This window comes from Heterodontus francisci, chromosome 20, assembly GCF_036365525.1.
Source record: "Heterodontus francisci isolate sHetFra1 chromosome 20, sHetFra1.hap1, whole genome shotgun sequence".
Classification (NCBI taxonomy): domain Eukaryota; kingdom Metazoa; phylum Chordata; class Chondrichthyes; order Heterodontiformes; family Heterodontidae; genus Heterodontus; species Heterodontus francisci.
Genome location: NC_090390.1, coordinates 68,081,310 through 68,096,275, shown reverse-complemented (window position 1 = coordinate 68,096,275; position 14,966 = coordinate 68,081,310). Strand labels below are relative to the sequence as shown.

Sequence of the window (14,966 nt, the reverse complement as noted above, 5' to 3'; positions counted from 1 at the left end):
GTGACCAAAAGCTTGGACAAAGGGATAGGTTTTAAGGAGTGTCTTAAAGGAGGAAAGTGAGGTGAATGGAGGGGATTCCAGAGCTAGGCAACTGAAGGTGTGACGATCAATGATCGAGTGATTAAAATCAAGGATGCTCAAGAGGCCAGAGTTAGAGGACTGCAGATATCTAGGAGGTATGTGGGGCTGAAGGAGATTAGAGGTAGGGAATGGTGAGGCCATGAGGGATTTGAAAACCGGGATGAGAGTTTTAAAATCAAGACGTTGCTTGACCGGATGCCAAAGTAGATCAGCAAGCGCAGGGGTGACAGCGGAGAAGGACTTGGTGTGTGTTAAGACACGGGCAACAGAGTTTTGAATGACCTCAAGTTTATGGAGAGTAAAATGTGGGAGACCAACCAGGAGTGAGTTGGAATAGTCAATTCTGGAGGTAACGAAGGCACGAATGAGGGTTTCAGCAGCAGATGCGCATGCCGACGTGTACTCAGTCACTGTTACTGTTATATGATAAGATAAAGAATCAATTTAGTGTCCTACTTTCTGCATAATGTGGCTAATATTCTGAGCATTGTTTAGCTCCATTTTCTGTCATATTGCCCTTACTGTATCCACTAGAAGCTTGGCGATGCCCTTTGCTGCTTATTGAGCTGATGAAGATCAAACCCAGGCAACCTTGAGCCAAGAAGTTTTGACCAAAGGATTTAATTAAATATTAGCTGCGTTTTTGGCAGAGTTCTGAATTATTATGCAAATAGTAGTTTGATCACCTGTTTTCACACAAATGGATGGTGATAAAACTGGTACACACTGTTGATACCCATCTGGAGTTGCTTCGTTAATTCTTTAGTAAGCATGTATTATTGATGCAGTTTGTAGTGACAGTGCGTTATAGCAAAAATGGCGTTCTGTTCACTTGAAGACTGACGGGCGGGTGTCTTAATGTTTTGTAGCATTTAAATTGATATTTAGGCTGAAGTGGCCCATAAATGTAATCCCTCTATGCTAGCTAAGGGTATTTTCAATATTAAAACTTGTGTGCCATTAGAGAGTCTTAACATGCCTTGCATTCTTACTATGTTCCTCATTTAAACTGATTTAATTGTAATTTAAGATTCAATTACCTGTCAGTTATATGAATAAAATGTAACCATGAAATATGCACTGTATTCCATTCATGAGAAAGCCTTTTGTAACTGGTAACTGCATGACTTAATTCTTCCATGAAATGTATTTCTTATGGCTGTTCCCTTGTTTTCCTTAAAAATAGCAAATGTGTAAAAAGAGCTCTCTCAACACTCTCTGGTCCATATGCATTCTCAAAGCAACTTATTAGTGAGGTTGCATCCTATCCTAATTACTGCTGCGCTGGCAGGTTATATTGGAAAATCTAGCTTATAATGTTTTGTGAGTGTAATTATTTTTATTTTTTATTTAGGTAGAGCTAATTAAGGGAAATTCACAAAGCGTAGGATTGACCTTCCGTCAAATCCAAGGCAGTGATGGAGATGCAGTGCACGTTAGTGTTGAAACTGTGACCCCTAACTCATCGGCTGCAGCTGCTGACCTCCAAAAGGGAGATCGTCTCATTGCAATTGGAGGTGAGAACATATTGTGTTTATATATTTATAGTGAAAATCAGCAAATTAATTCCTGTACATGTAATTGTTCACAGTTGTAAAACTAGTAAGTTTATGTCACATCCAGACTGAAGTTTGTATACCAATCTGGATAGTACAATGGGCCTTTATATTTTTCTTTGCAATTTCCAAAATAATTTGTTGCTCATAACTCCACAATGCACTGTTGTCTGCTTAATAGAGTTGTGTAGTTTGGATTGATGTTTACACAATAGCTAATCTGCTTGGGTTATTTCTTTTCCATTTTTTTTGTTAAGTTGACCAACCTAATGCAGTGCACCTCAAGAATGAAAAGAGTATGAACCTAAGAATTAATTTAGGCACAGAAAATGCTGGAAAACTCAGCAGGTCAGGGAGCGGATGTGGCGAGAGAAACAGTTAACATTTCAGCTAAATTGGGTAGGAGTGTTGGAAAAAAACGTGTATGTGAAAAGAAGACTGAGGGAAGATGTACATTTTTGAGGTGCTGCATGAGAATGGTTTGGAGGCGAAGCCAATGCAACATGTCTTGTTTTCAGCACATTTACAACACACCGGGAGAAAGAACATGTGGGATGTTGTCTGTTTGCAGCTAATGAGAACAAGAGGTAGGTTCAGAGTACTGGCTGTAGTAGTATCAAAATATAGAGAAGAGGAAAGTTGTGACACAAAGAGGAACAGGATGCATTTGTATTGTACATACCTTTACAAACTGGGGTCCATGAACCATAGGCCCACAAAGCACTCCATGAGATCATCAGGATTTCTGTACATTTGCACTTTGCAATACTGCAAGCCACAGGACAGTATGTATGAGCATTTTGTGTGTTTGATTTTTTGCCCTGTAAGAGTTGATTTACCAGCTCATTGCTTCCGTTGCTATATACTATTAAAAGAATAAATCTTTACTGTTGGCATTGCTTTTCTTTAGGTAGCTGATGCTGGTCTTTTCAAAGTTACCAGAGGGAGGCCTTTAGTCTGTTGCAATATTTTCAGATGATTCCCCCGTACAGAAAAGCCTGCAACTCTCTGGTTGGGCCTGTAACAGATTGCTGTATATTATAATAACATCTCCCTTTGATCTTGACTGTTTTATAGGTATCCATATAAAAGAGCTCATTAAAAGTATTAGACGATGAAGTTGCCTGAAAAGGACGATTACTGTGTTATCAGTCTCGTGTGCAGGTTTCTGCAGCCTTGTAGGCCATGCTGGGCCACTACTGGTTGAAGTAGACTAATTGAAACTGCACTATTAATAATTAATCAACTTAACTTTTGCTCTCATTTTAAATGTTAATGCTGAGGACCGTGCAACCAAGTGGTACAGTCAAAATCCAACTGATTCATTAAAGTCTTACAGCAAAGGAGCCTCAACCTATCTGGCCTTCAGATGATTCCTCCCTTGCACTCTGTGGTTGACACTTCATGCCCTCTGAAATAGCCTTGCAAGCCAGTCATTTGTAAAATCAATCACTAACACCATCCCAGAGCAACTAGATGGAAAATAAATGGGGCTTGGTTAATGTTGCTCACATCCCAAAAACAAATCTCCCCCCCCCCCCCCCCCCCCCCAAAAAAGTGTTGCTGTCCACGTTGTTAAGCCTTCTGTGTCATCTTTATATTATTAAATTGGCTACGTATTTCACACACACCTTATCTGTGAATTATCATTCTGTGACATAGTCACGATGGCAGCTGCAGACTTCTAGCACTAGGTGGAGCTTCATCTACTCCAAAAGCTGCAGATCTTTTTATTTTTTATTTACAGATAAAGCACTGAAACAGGCCCTTCAGGCCACCAAGTCTGTGCCGACCAACAACCATCCATTTATACTAACCCTACAGTAATCCCATATTCCCTACCACCTACCTACACTAGGGGCAATTTACAACGGCCAATTTACCTATCACCTGCAAGTCTTTGGCTGTGGGAGGAAACCGGAGCACCCGGCGAAAACCCACGCGGTCACAGGGAGAACTTGCAAACCCCGCACAGGCAGTACCCAGAATCGAACCCGGGTCCCTGGAGCTCTGAGGCTGCAGTGCTCACCACTGTGCCGCCCATCTGGTGCCTATATCTATCGCATCACTTTGCTTTAACCTGACTTCCCATGAGTGAAGCCATGAGAGAGCCACTAGTTTTGTGTAACATCTGAAGGAAATGTGCCTTGGGAGTTTGAGCATACAAAAATTTGAAGGAGGGAGCAAAGGCACACGCAGTTTGCTTTGTGTTGTTTTTTTTCCCTGTGTGGCATGCTCTTTAAATTGGGCACATCTGGCATGGTGGTCTGGGCTGGCTTTAGCTCATGAAACTGTATTGACGCAAATGTCCCCAGTCAAGCTCACCTATTAGGGGTTATGATGAGTCACTTGTCAAACAGACTGGGAAAATAGAATTCTGCTTTTTCCTCATGCAATTTTTTATTTTTAACCCCTTCACTGTGACACACTCAAGGCTCACTCAAAATATTAACACTGTTTCTGTTTATTGTCCCTTTTGTATTGCTTTATTTCGCTGGAAGTCTCATGGGTTGCAAAAACCGAAATTCCCTTTTTATTTTTAAATTATTGAGTCTGAGTATCTTCTTCCATCTTGCCTTGTCTGGAGGCATTGACTTTTTTTTCTGACATCCTCCTGTACTTCAGTATTCACATGCAAGCCTTCATCATAGAAATTGAAACTGTTCAGTTACTGAGAGTTTCATAGCCAAGCTCAATCCTGTCCTCAAATGTGGCCAGTTAATTTGATTATGATAATTGGTCATAATTTGGTATATCAAATTTGTTTTTTATTCCTTCAGATTGCAGGTTCATTTCTATAAGTGGCTTACTAGGAATATTAGTTGAATTAATTGCACTGGAGATATAAACTCTACATACATTTTCAGCCAGAGGGAAGAATAGAAGATACTCAGACTCAATAATTAAAAAATAAAAAGGGAATTTCAGATTTTACAACCCATAAGACTTCCAGCTAAATAAATCAATACAAAAGGGAAGATAAACAGAAACAATGTTAATATTTTGTGAGAGTCTTGAGTCTGTCGCCGCGATGGGAGTTAAAAATAAAAAGGGTATGAGGATAAAGCAGAAACCATGTTAATATTTTCATGTGAAAGTTCAATAATTACCTTAACTTCTTTGAAAAATAATGTTTTAATAAACTCTGTTAAAATTCCTTGTTTCAAATTCAGATTGTGCATTATTCCAATGGAAATGCTCCAGAGATTGAGATTGATGACCAAGCAAATGGAAACCCAGTCATTCAGTCACTCAAACTGGCTTTATAGATATTTCCATGACAAAGTATGCCTTAGCCGCTTTCTCTGAACAGATAGGGTGGGAAGGTGAGAGAAGCCTGCAATGGAGGTACTCCATTTGGTTTGAAAAGATTTTATGTGGAGGTCAAATTTAAATATACTTCAATTGAATCCCACTTTAACCATGATAGTGGAGCAAGCCAAGTGTACAACTACCAAATATACTTCTGAGGCATTGCAGCTTTAAGTCAGCTGCCAAAAACTGTGGATTATACACCATCAAGGACAAAGGCAGTACCTTGCAATAGATCCTTTATCCACCTGACTTTAACATGCTAACAGTAGTGCGATTGATTTTAAAGGTTGATTTGCCCTCTGTTTATGTGGTTGTGCTCACCTGCCAGTGGTTTAAACAAAACTCTAGTTTGATGTAGAAAATTGCTCTTTTGTTTAAAAAATAAATAAATGTATGCACCTCCATTCACCACATGAAGGCAATTCACTTTCCATTACAGTGGGTCTTGTCAGTTTATTGGCCAATGTGGGAGTTATTGTGTAGCAGGTGCCACCATGAAATAATAGTATCCATGAATTTTATTTGTATTCTGCCTTATTTTGTTCATCTGAGTATAAATTGAGAGGCAGCACTTCAAAATGGCAGTGATTCAGAATCCTCCCTTTTGCTTAAAAACAGAATAATATTTACATACATAACTGAAAGCATAGCTAGAACATTTCAAATCCGATAATACAGTATAACTTCAATTGTGGCTGCATCTATTGATGCTGTAATTTGGTTCCTTTTTCCGTAGTGCAACACAACAATGTCTTCTATAGCAATTATTGGAATATATTTACTATTTTGTTCAGATTAAATGTACGATAAAAGAAATAGACCTGCTCTAAGATCTTCCTTTGTATTTTCCTCTACTGTTTAATAGCACCATTGTCTGTTGTAGTTCTGTGAATAAAACGAGCATTGCAAGATTCTGTTCCCCCTACAATGTGCTTTGCACAGCGTGCTCTAAGTTTGATGTGTAAGCATGGCATAAGGCAGCACACTATCATCACTGCACAACAATGGAGCAGTGGGATGTAGGCTCACAAGTTTCTGATCTCGGCTCCTTCACCATAGTGTGTCAAGTGGTGGTTGGGTGACAAGGAGAGCGTCAGTGTTGGCAGGATGCAGTTACGTGATTTCTGGGAGTTGATTTAGAACAACATTAGTGGAGACCTGGAAGTTCATTCAGCCAGTGTCAATGGGGAGTCGAGAAAAATAACCGAAAACGGTATTTCAAATGACTCTCTGAATAAATGTTAGTGTGGTGCTGAGCCATACAGACAGGTCATCTCTAGGTTTGCTTCCTGGTCTGTGCTAAACTAAATCTAAGCCAAGATGGTAGTTGCGGCAAAAGATTTGGACTGGGCCATGTTGTGAGGAAAAAATTGAACAACAGTTCCCATTCCTAGTTGCAAGCTGTTGTCTCCTGTTGGAAAGTATGCATGTGCAGATTTCAGGATCAGGCTAAGATGTGATGCTCCCTTTCTTGCTCCTCCCAAAAAACTTGGTGGAATTATCTGCTGACACTCACCCCCCAGCTCATCAGGCCACTCAGTAAAGGTACTGGAGGAATGCTGTTCAATGACCTCTTCAGCATACATTCCATGACAGTTCAGGAACCAGAGACCTGGCTTTTTGTTTCCCCTCCCTCTCTGTAGTTTGAGGGCACGGAAACCAATTATTGTACACCCACTGATGTCTCACTCGGATCAGCTAATTTATTGCTGATCAGGGTTAGAACTTGGGGCCTTCTTAGTCATCACAGCTGATCCCACACTACAAAGTGCACTTGCATACTGGGCTGTCATTTATTCATGATTAATTAATCTCTCTTATCCAACTCGTTCTTGTGGTTTAAGCTTTAAAGCTTATAGTAGCAAATGGCATTTCGTTGATTTTAACCTGATCAAGTTCACATGATAATTACAATAAATCTAATTACTGCAGAAGTAACTGCTCAAATTATACTGTGATGTATAAATCCATAAAAGCAAAAACAACACAAAATAATATATTCAAAGTTGAGAGCTGGGTGTGAGAAGCAAATTTTAATATTTGACTACACGTTACTAACCTGAATCCTTGGAAACAATAGTCCTTGGAAAAAAATCAAGTTTGAAAGTTGTCTACAGGTATGCTTCTTTAGCTTACACCTGTGTTCAGTTCAGTATGTGCTTAATATTATAAGCTAATGCAGATTTAAATTAAAACACAAATTCAAAAGATTGAAAATACTGAACTTAGAACAGTGGGTGAAATTGTTTCTCTGCTTTTATGCCAATGATTTGAATCAGTTACTCATTCAGTAATTAGATCCATTATAATTATAGTGAACTTAATCAGGTTAAAATTAATTAAATGCCACTTAACCACTATAAACTTTAAGTTTAAACGCAATGACCAGTTGAGCAAGGGAGCTGAATTAACCTCTGTGGGCAATATGATTAACCCAAGATACTTCAGCAATTGAACTACATTTTAATCCTGCTCCCTCCGAGTCAGTTTTCTCTTATCCATTGTGAACAGAAAAAAGGATGCTCTACTTAGTCTCTATTCTTTGTAATGGTTTGATTTTTTTTTTAAAGGAACTATGCTAGTGAGGTTTCTTTTGAAGACATCGGATAGCAAGTGTGATGGAAACAGATTTCAATCAGCATTAAATAGAGACAAGTTTCTACGCAATTTTGTAATAGCTAAAGTTAAAATGAAAACTGACCTCCCTTTGACCAAACTTTAAAATGGCAACAGGAGTCCAGCTGTCTGAGAATTTGATGAGCTAGGAGTCTAGGTACTAACTAAATTACTGGTTATTTGAAGTACAACAGGTGTTCTATATGCGAGACTCCAGTCCACGTCTACCAGGCACAGGAATGGTTTCAATTGTTGGAAAGTGTTAAAAGTGTTAAAGCGCACAGATAAATGTATCATTTCATAAATAGCTGAACCACCAAAAAGCGTTGTTCTAAGAGGAGTTCCGATTGTTTAAAAGCATTGGCAAGTATGTAAGAAGTGAACAAGATATGATTGCAATGGTCAGCAGCTGTCAAAAGCAAATGGATTTTGTGGTTTTGTCTTTACTTTTAAAAGAAAGGATATTCAGTATCATTTATAGTCTATCCATGGTTATTGCTTTTGTGCTTTACATTGCCTTTGCCCCATGAAATGGCTAAGAGGAGCATTATGCGAATCATCTCCCACATAATCAATCAGAGATTTATTCATAAAGCTACTGAAAAGAACTGCAAAGAACTCAGACCATTTTTGTATTGAAGCAGTTTACATATTGTGTATGCCACGTATTGTACTGTTACCTTCTCACTATACTTCATTGCTGCTGTAATGCCTTATTTAAATACATCTATTAATTTTAGCCTGAATGTAACAATTTGATGAATGGTATTTACAACCTTTCACTGTAGACAGACAAAATTATTGAACTCTGAGATAATAGACAGGCGATGATTGTAAGTCATGTGGAATACTGCCCCATTCATGAGATGCATAAGTGTATACATTTTAGTTCATTGTCATGAGGAAGCCCAAAATGCAGGAATGACCCCCTTTTCCACCATTCAATTAGATGATGGCTGATCTTTACCTCAACGCATTTACCCACCTTTGTTCCATATCCTTGACACCCTTAGCCGACAAAAATCTATCAAACTCGGTCTTAAAAAATTTCAATTGCCCAGCATCTACAGCCTTTTGGGAGATTCAGTTCTCAATTTGCACTGTAATTTGTTTGAAAAAGTGCTTCCCAATTTCACTCCTAAAGGCAAAGGGAGTGGTAATAGTTGCAGTAAAAGACAAAGCATTAGTCCAGAGAGAGTGTTAACGGCAGAATAAGGAACATGGAAAACAAGTTTAAGACCAGCACATGGTTTAAAAAAAAAGACAATCAAAATGGGGCTCATGGTCTGAAACTGTTGAACTCAGTGTTGAGTCCAGAAGGCTCCTCGACTTCACACCCTGCCTCCTGTAAGGACTCCATTCCATTCTCACAGTTTCTCTGTCTCCGTCACATCTGCCTGATGATGCAAGCTTCCAGAACAGCGCTTCTGAAATGTCTTCCGTTTTCCTCACCCGAGGATTCCCCCTCACAATGGTTGACAGGGCCCTCGACCGTGTCCAATCCATTTCCCACGCTTTTGCCCTCACCCCTTCCCCTCCACCCTTCCCCTCCACCCTTCCCCTCCCTCCCAGAACTGCAGTAGGGTTCCCCTTGTTCTCACTTTCCACCCCATCAGCCTCCACATCTAAAAGATTATCCTCCACCCCTTCCGCCACCTCCAGCATGATGCCACCACCAAACATATCATCTTCCCCTCCCCTGTCAGCATTCTGAAGGAATCGTTCCCTCCGCGACACCCTTGTCCACTCCTTCATCACCCCGGACACCCGTCCCCTTCCCACGGCATCTTTCCATGCAGTCGCAGGAGGTGTAATACCTCCTCTCCTCATCATCCAAGGCCCCAAACACTCTTCCCAGTGAAGCAACAATTTACTGGTGCTTCCTTCAACTTAATATACTGTATTCACTGCTCACAATGCGGTCGCCTCTACATTGGGGAGACCAAATGCAGATTGGATGATCGCTTTGTGGAACACCTCCGCTCAGTCCGAAAGCATGACCCCGAGCTTCCAGTTGCTTGCCATTTTAATTCACCACCTTGTACTCTCACCCACATTTCTGTCCTCGGCCTGCTGCAGTGTTCCAGTGAAGGTCAATGCAAGCTCGAGGAACAGCGCCTCATCTTCCAATTAGGCATTTTACAGCCTTTTGGACTCAATATTTGGTTCAACAATTTCAGACCATGAACCCCATTTTGTTTTGTTTTTTTGCTTTGTGCCAGTCTTAAACTTTAAAGCCATGAGGAGTAACTTTTATCTTCCTGAGCTTGATATACTCTTAGCAGATCCTCACATCAGTTGGCGATCACACTGGCTTTCTTAATTTAATTTCCGATGGAGCTCTCATCAATTGTTTTGATGACCTTTTCGTCCATTTTTATTTGGATCTTCCAGCTTGCTCTTTTTTTTTAGTTGCATAATATTTATGCGCACTCATATTAACATCACTATGCTTTGATCATTCTGCAGCCTTTTGATGTACAATTTCCCAAAGTAATTCTTATTGATTGATCTGTTATAGCTCCCATCAATAATTGGAGGCCAGCCATGATAGGGCGCACTCTACTTCATTTGTTTCTGAAAATGTTTTCAGAACATCTTAACATTGTGCTATGCCTAAACCCACAAGAAAAATGATTTAGAGCATGCATCCAGGGTTGTAATGAAAATATTTCTATTTTGCAGAACATTGTGAAGGACCGAAACAAAAGTATAGACAAATTGGTGGTGGTTTTCATAGATTTGGCAAAAACTTTTGACAGAATGTGCACAAGTTTATAAATGATTTTAGAGAAAGAGAATCCTGACTGTTTTGCAGCCCTTATCAGAAATTCTTACCTGACATTTTTATTCCAATACAGGAGTTAATTGAAAAAGCAAAGCCAATTGAAATTAAGACATGTGAAGCAGACAGACCCACTTTTATCTATATTATTTGGCATCGCAATTAATTTCCTGTTGTGTGCCAAGGAGAAAGAGGGTTTAAGTTCAGACCTTTTGGTTAAACTGGAACTAAAAGTTAAGGTTATTGTCCCTACTTTGCTAATGATACTGCAATAATTGATTAATATTCCAGTATATCTAGCATCTTGAGGATATTGCCATCTGGTTGCAATGAAACTAAACTGGAAATCAGTAAGATGGGAGAACTTTATTATGCAATACAGAAGGTATTATTCCTTCACTGAACTATACATCTTCCTTTTAGGACTGCAGTGTTTAACTGATAAATTCTTTCCAAGGTTAATTGTTACCAGGTTGGAAATAACAACTCTGGCTTTCTTTGTGCAAAGAAAGAAATAAAGAACTTGCATTTATATGATGCATTTTGCATCCTTGGGATGTTCCAGCAGATGAAAATTGTCAGTGCCAGTCAACCAATCTGCGCACATGGAATAGATCAAACAGATAATCTGTTTTAAATAAAAACAAAGTGCTGGAAATACTCAGCAGGTCAGGCAGCATCTGAGGAGAGACCTTTCAGCAGAACTGGTAAAGGTTAGAAAAGAATTAGGTTTTAGCAAGTGAAAGGGGGTTGGGGGTGGGTTTGGCGGGGAAGAAAACAAATGAGAAGGTGTGTGATAGGGCAGAGGATAGGAGAGATTAAATGACAAAACTGTCCTGGGACAAAGGCAAAGAGCTTGTAAATGCTTGTGGTGAAAGACACAGCATTAATCCAGAGAGAGTGTTAATAGCAGAATAATGAGCAGCTCTGACCACATGAAAAGCAGGCACATGGTTAAAAATTAAAATAAATTAATAAAAAAAACAATTTTTTTTTTTAAAAAGGCCAGTCATGCTCTGAAGTTATTGAACTCAATGTTCAGTCCGCAAGGCTGTAGAGTGCCTAATCAAAAGATCAGGTGGTGCTCCTCGAGCTTGCGTTGATGTTCACTGGAACACTACAGCAGGCCAAAGACAGAAATGTGGGCATGAAAGTAGGGTGGTATGTTGAAATGGCAAGCAACCAGAAGCTCAGGGTCATCCTTTCAGACTGAGCAGAGGTGTTCTGCAAAGTGGTCACCCAATCTATGTTTGGTCTCCCCAATGTAGAGGTGACCTCATTGTGAGCAGCGAACATAGTATACTAAATTGAAGGAAGTACAAGTAAATCGCTGCTTCATCTGGAAGGAGTGATTGGGTCCTTGGATAGTGAGGAGAGAGGAGGTAAAAGGACAGGTATTACACCTCCTGCAATTGCATAGGAAGGGGCGAGGTGTTGGGAGTGATGGAGGAGTGGACCAGCATGTCACGGAGGGAACGATCCCTTCAGAATGCTGACAGGTGAGAGGAAGAGAAGATGTGTTTGGTGGTGGCATCGTGCTGGAGGTGGCGGAGATGGCAGAGGATGATCCTTTGGATGTGGAGGCTGGTAGAGTGGTAAGTGAGGACAAGGGGAACCCAGTCGCTTTTCTGGGAGGGAGGAGAAGGGGTGAGGGCAGAATTGTGGGCAATAGGTCGGTCACGGTTGAGGTCCCTGTCAACCACAGTGGCGGGGGGGGGTGGGTGGGGAGGGGGAATCCTCGGTTGAGGAAAAAGGAAGACATGTCCGAAGCATGTCCACAAACAGGACTGTCCAGGTAGACCCATTGTTTTAGCCTGTTCCTGCCCCACTGAACTTATTTCTTCCTATCTTAACTCTATCTTTTCTCCCCTAGTCCAGTCTCTTCCCACCCATATCCTCGACTCTTCTGACACCCTACGTCATTTTGACAATTTCCAGATTCCTGGCCCTAACCGCCGTCTCGTCTGTATGGATATCCAATCCCTTACACCTCCATCCCCCACCAGGACAGTTTGAGGGCTCTTGGCTTCATCCTTGAACATAGTCATAAGAGTCGTACAGCACAGAAACAGGCCCTTTGGCCCATCGTGTCAGTGCCGGCCATCAAGCACCTGTCTATTCTAATCCCATTTTCCAGCACTTGACCCGTAGCCTTGTATGCTATGGCATTTCAACTGCTCATCCAAATACTTCTTAAATGTAATGTGAGGGTTCCTGCCTCTACCACCCCTTCAGGCAGTGTGTTTCAGATTCCAACCATCCTCTGGGTGAAAATTCTTTCCTCAAATCCCCTCTAAATCTCCTGCACCTTACCTTAAATCTATGTCCCCTGATTATTGATCCCTCCACTAAGGGGAAAACGTTTCTTCCTATCTATCCTATCAATGCCCCTCATAATTTTGTATACCTCAATCAGGCCCCCCCTCAGCCTTCTCTGCTCTAAGGAAAACAGCCCTAGCCAATCCATTCTCTCTTCATGTCTGAAATGCTCCAGCCTAGGCAACATCCTGGTGAATCTCCTCTGCATCCTCTCCAGTGCAGTCGCATCCTTCTATAGTGTTGTGCCCAGAACTGTACACAGTACTCCAGCTGTGGCCTAACTAGCGTTTTATACAGCACAGCCAGTCCCCATCTACCACCACCCTCCTCCGCCTGGCTGAACTTGTTCTTACATTGAACAACTTCTCCTTCAACTCCACTCACTTCCTTCAAATAAAAGTTGTTGCTATGGGTACCCACATGGGTCTTAGTTATGCCTGTCTTTTTGTGGGATATGTCGAGCATTCCTTGTTCCAGTCCTGCTCAGGCCCCCTCCCTCACCTCTTTCTCCAGTACATTGATAACTGTATTGGTGTCATTTCCTGCTTCCGCCCCGAACTGGAAAACTTCATTAACTTTGCTTCCAATTTCCACCCTTCCCTCACCTTTACATGGTCTATTTCTGACACTGCCCTTCCTCGACCTCTGTGACTCCATCTCTGGGGATAGGCTGTCTGCTAATATTTATAATAAGCCCACTGACTCCCGCGGCTACTTTGACTACACTTCCTCACACCCTGTTTCCTGTAAGTACTCCATTCCATTCTCCTAGTTTCTCTGTCTCCGTCGCATCTGCTGTGATGCAGCCTTCCACAACAGTGCTCCTGATATGTCGTCTTTTTTGCTCAACCAAGGCTTCCACACCACTGTGGCTGAAAGGGCCCTCAACCGTGTCAGAACTATTTCCCGCACTCTGCCCTCACCCCTACCCCTTCCTCCCAGAACCGCGACAGGGTTCCCCTTGCCCTCCCTTTCCACCCCACCGGCCTCCACATTCCAAAGGATCATCCTCTGCCATCTCCAGCATGATGACACCACCAAACGCATCTTCCCTTCCCCTCACCTGTTAGCATTCCAAAGGGATCATTCCCTCCGCGACACTCTGGTCCACTCTTCCATCATCCCCAACACTTCACCCCTGCCCACGGCACCTTCCCATACAATCGCAGAAGGTGTAATACCTGCCCTTTTACCTCCTCTCCTCACCATTCCAGGTGAAGCAGCGATTCACTTGTACTTCCTTCAATTTAGTATACTGTATTCGCTGTCCACAATGCGGTCTCCTCTACATTGGGGAGACCAAATGCAGATTGGGGGACCGCTTTGCGGAACGCCTCCACTCAGTCCGAAAACATGACCCTGAGCTTCTGGTTGCTTGCCATTTCAACACACCACCCTGCTTTCATGCCCACAGTTCTTTCTTTGGCCTGCTGCAGTGTTCCAGTGAACATCAACGCAAGCTCAAGGAGCAGCACCTCATTTTTCGATTAGGCACTCAAGAACCTTGCAGAAATAACCTTGAGTTCAACAATTTCAGAGCATGACTGGCCTTTTTAAAATATTTTTCTTTAACCATGTGCCTGTTTTTCATGTGGACAGAGCTGCTCATTATTTTGCCATTAACACTCTCTCTGGACTAATGCTTTGTCTTTCACCACAAGCATTAACAAGCTCTTTGACTTTGTCCCAAAACAGCTTTGTCATTTAATCTCTCCTGCCCTCTGCCGTATCACGCACCTTCACACGCTTCAAACCCAATTCTTTTCTAACCTTTGCCAGTCTGATGAAAGGTCACAGGTCATAGAAACCTATAAAATTCTAACAGGACTTGACAGGGTAGATGCAGGAAGGATGTGGAGGAGTCCAGAACCAGGGGTCATAGTCTAAGGATACGGGGTAAACCATAAGGACTGAGATGAGGAGAAATTTCTTCACCCATAGAGTGGTGAACCTGTGGAATTCGTTACCACAGAAGGCAGTTGAGGCCAAAACATAGCATGTTTTCAAGAAGTAGTGAGATATAGCTCTTGGGTTTAAAGGGATCAAAGGATATGGGGCGAAAGCGGGAACAGGTAGTAACCTAAGAGTTGGATGATCAGCCATGATCATAATGAATGGCGGAGCCGGCTCGAAGGGCCGAATGGCCTACTCCTGCTTCTATTTTCTATGTTTCTACGACCTGAAATGTTAACTTTGCTCCTCTCTGCACAGATGCGACCTGACCTGCTGAGTATTTCCAGCACTTTGTTTTTACTTCAGATTTTCAGCTTCTGCGGTATTTTGTCGTTATTTTA

The 14,966-nt window shown here is 41.6% G+C and overlaps 1 protein-coding gene across 1 annotated transcript in view; it reads left to right on the top strand.

The window, feature by feature from the left end:
• Positions 1–14,966, top strand: part of pdzd8 (PDZ domain containing 8) — a 230,369-nt gene that overhangs the window by 210,877 nt on the left and 4,526 nt on the right. Inside the window, exon 4 of the mRNA XM_068052980.1 lies at positions 1,436–1,598. Within this exon, the coding sequence (XP_067909081.1) occupies positions 1,436–1,598 (163 nt within the window). The remainder of the gene's footprint in view (positions 1–1,435; positions 1,599–14,966) is intronic.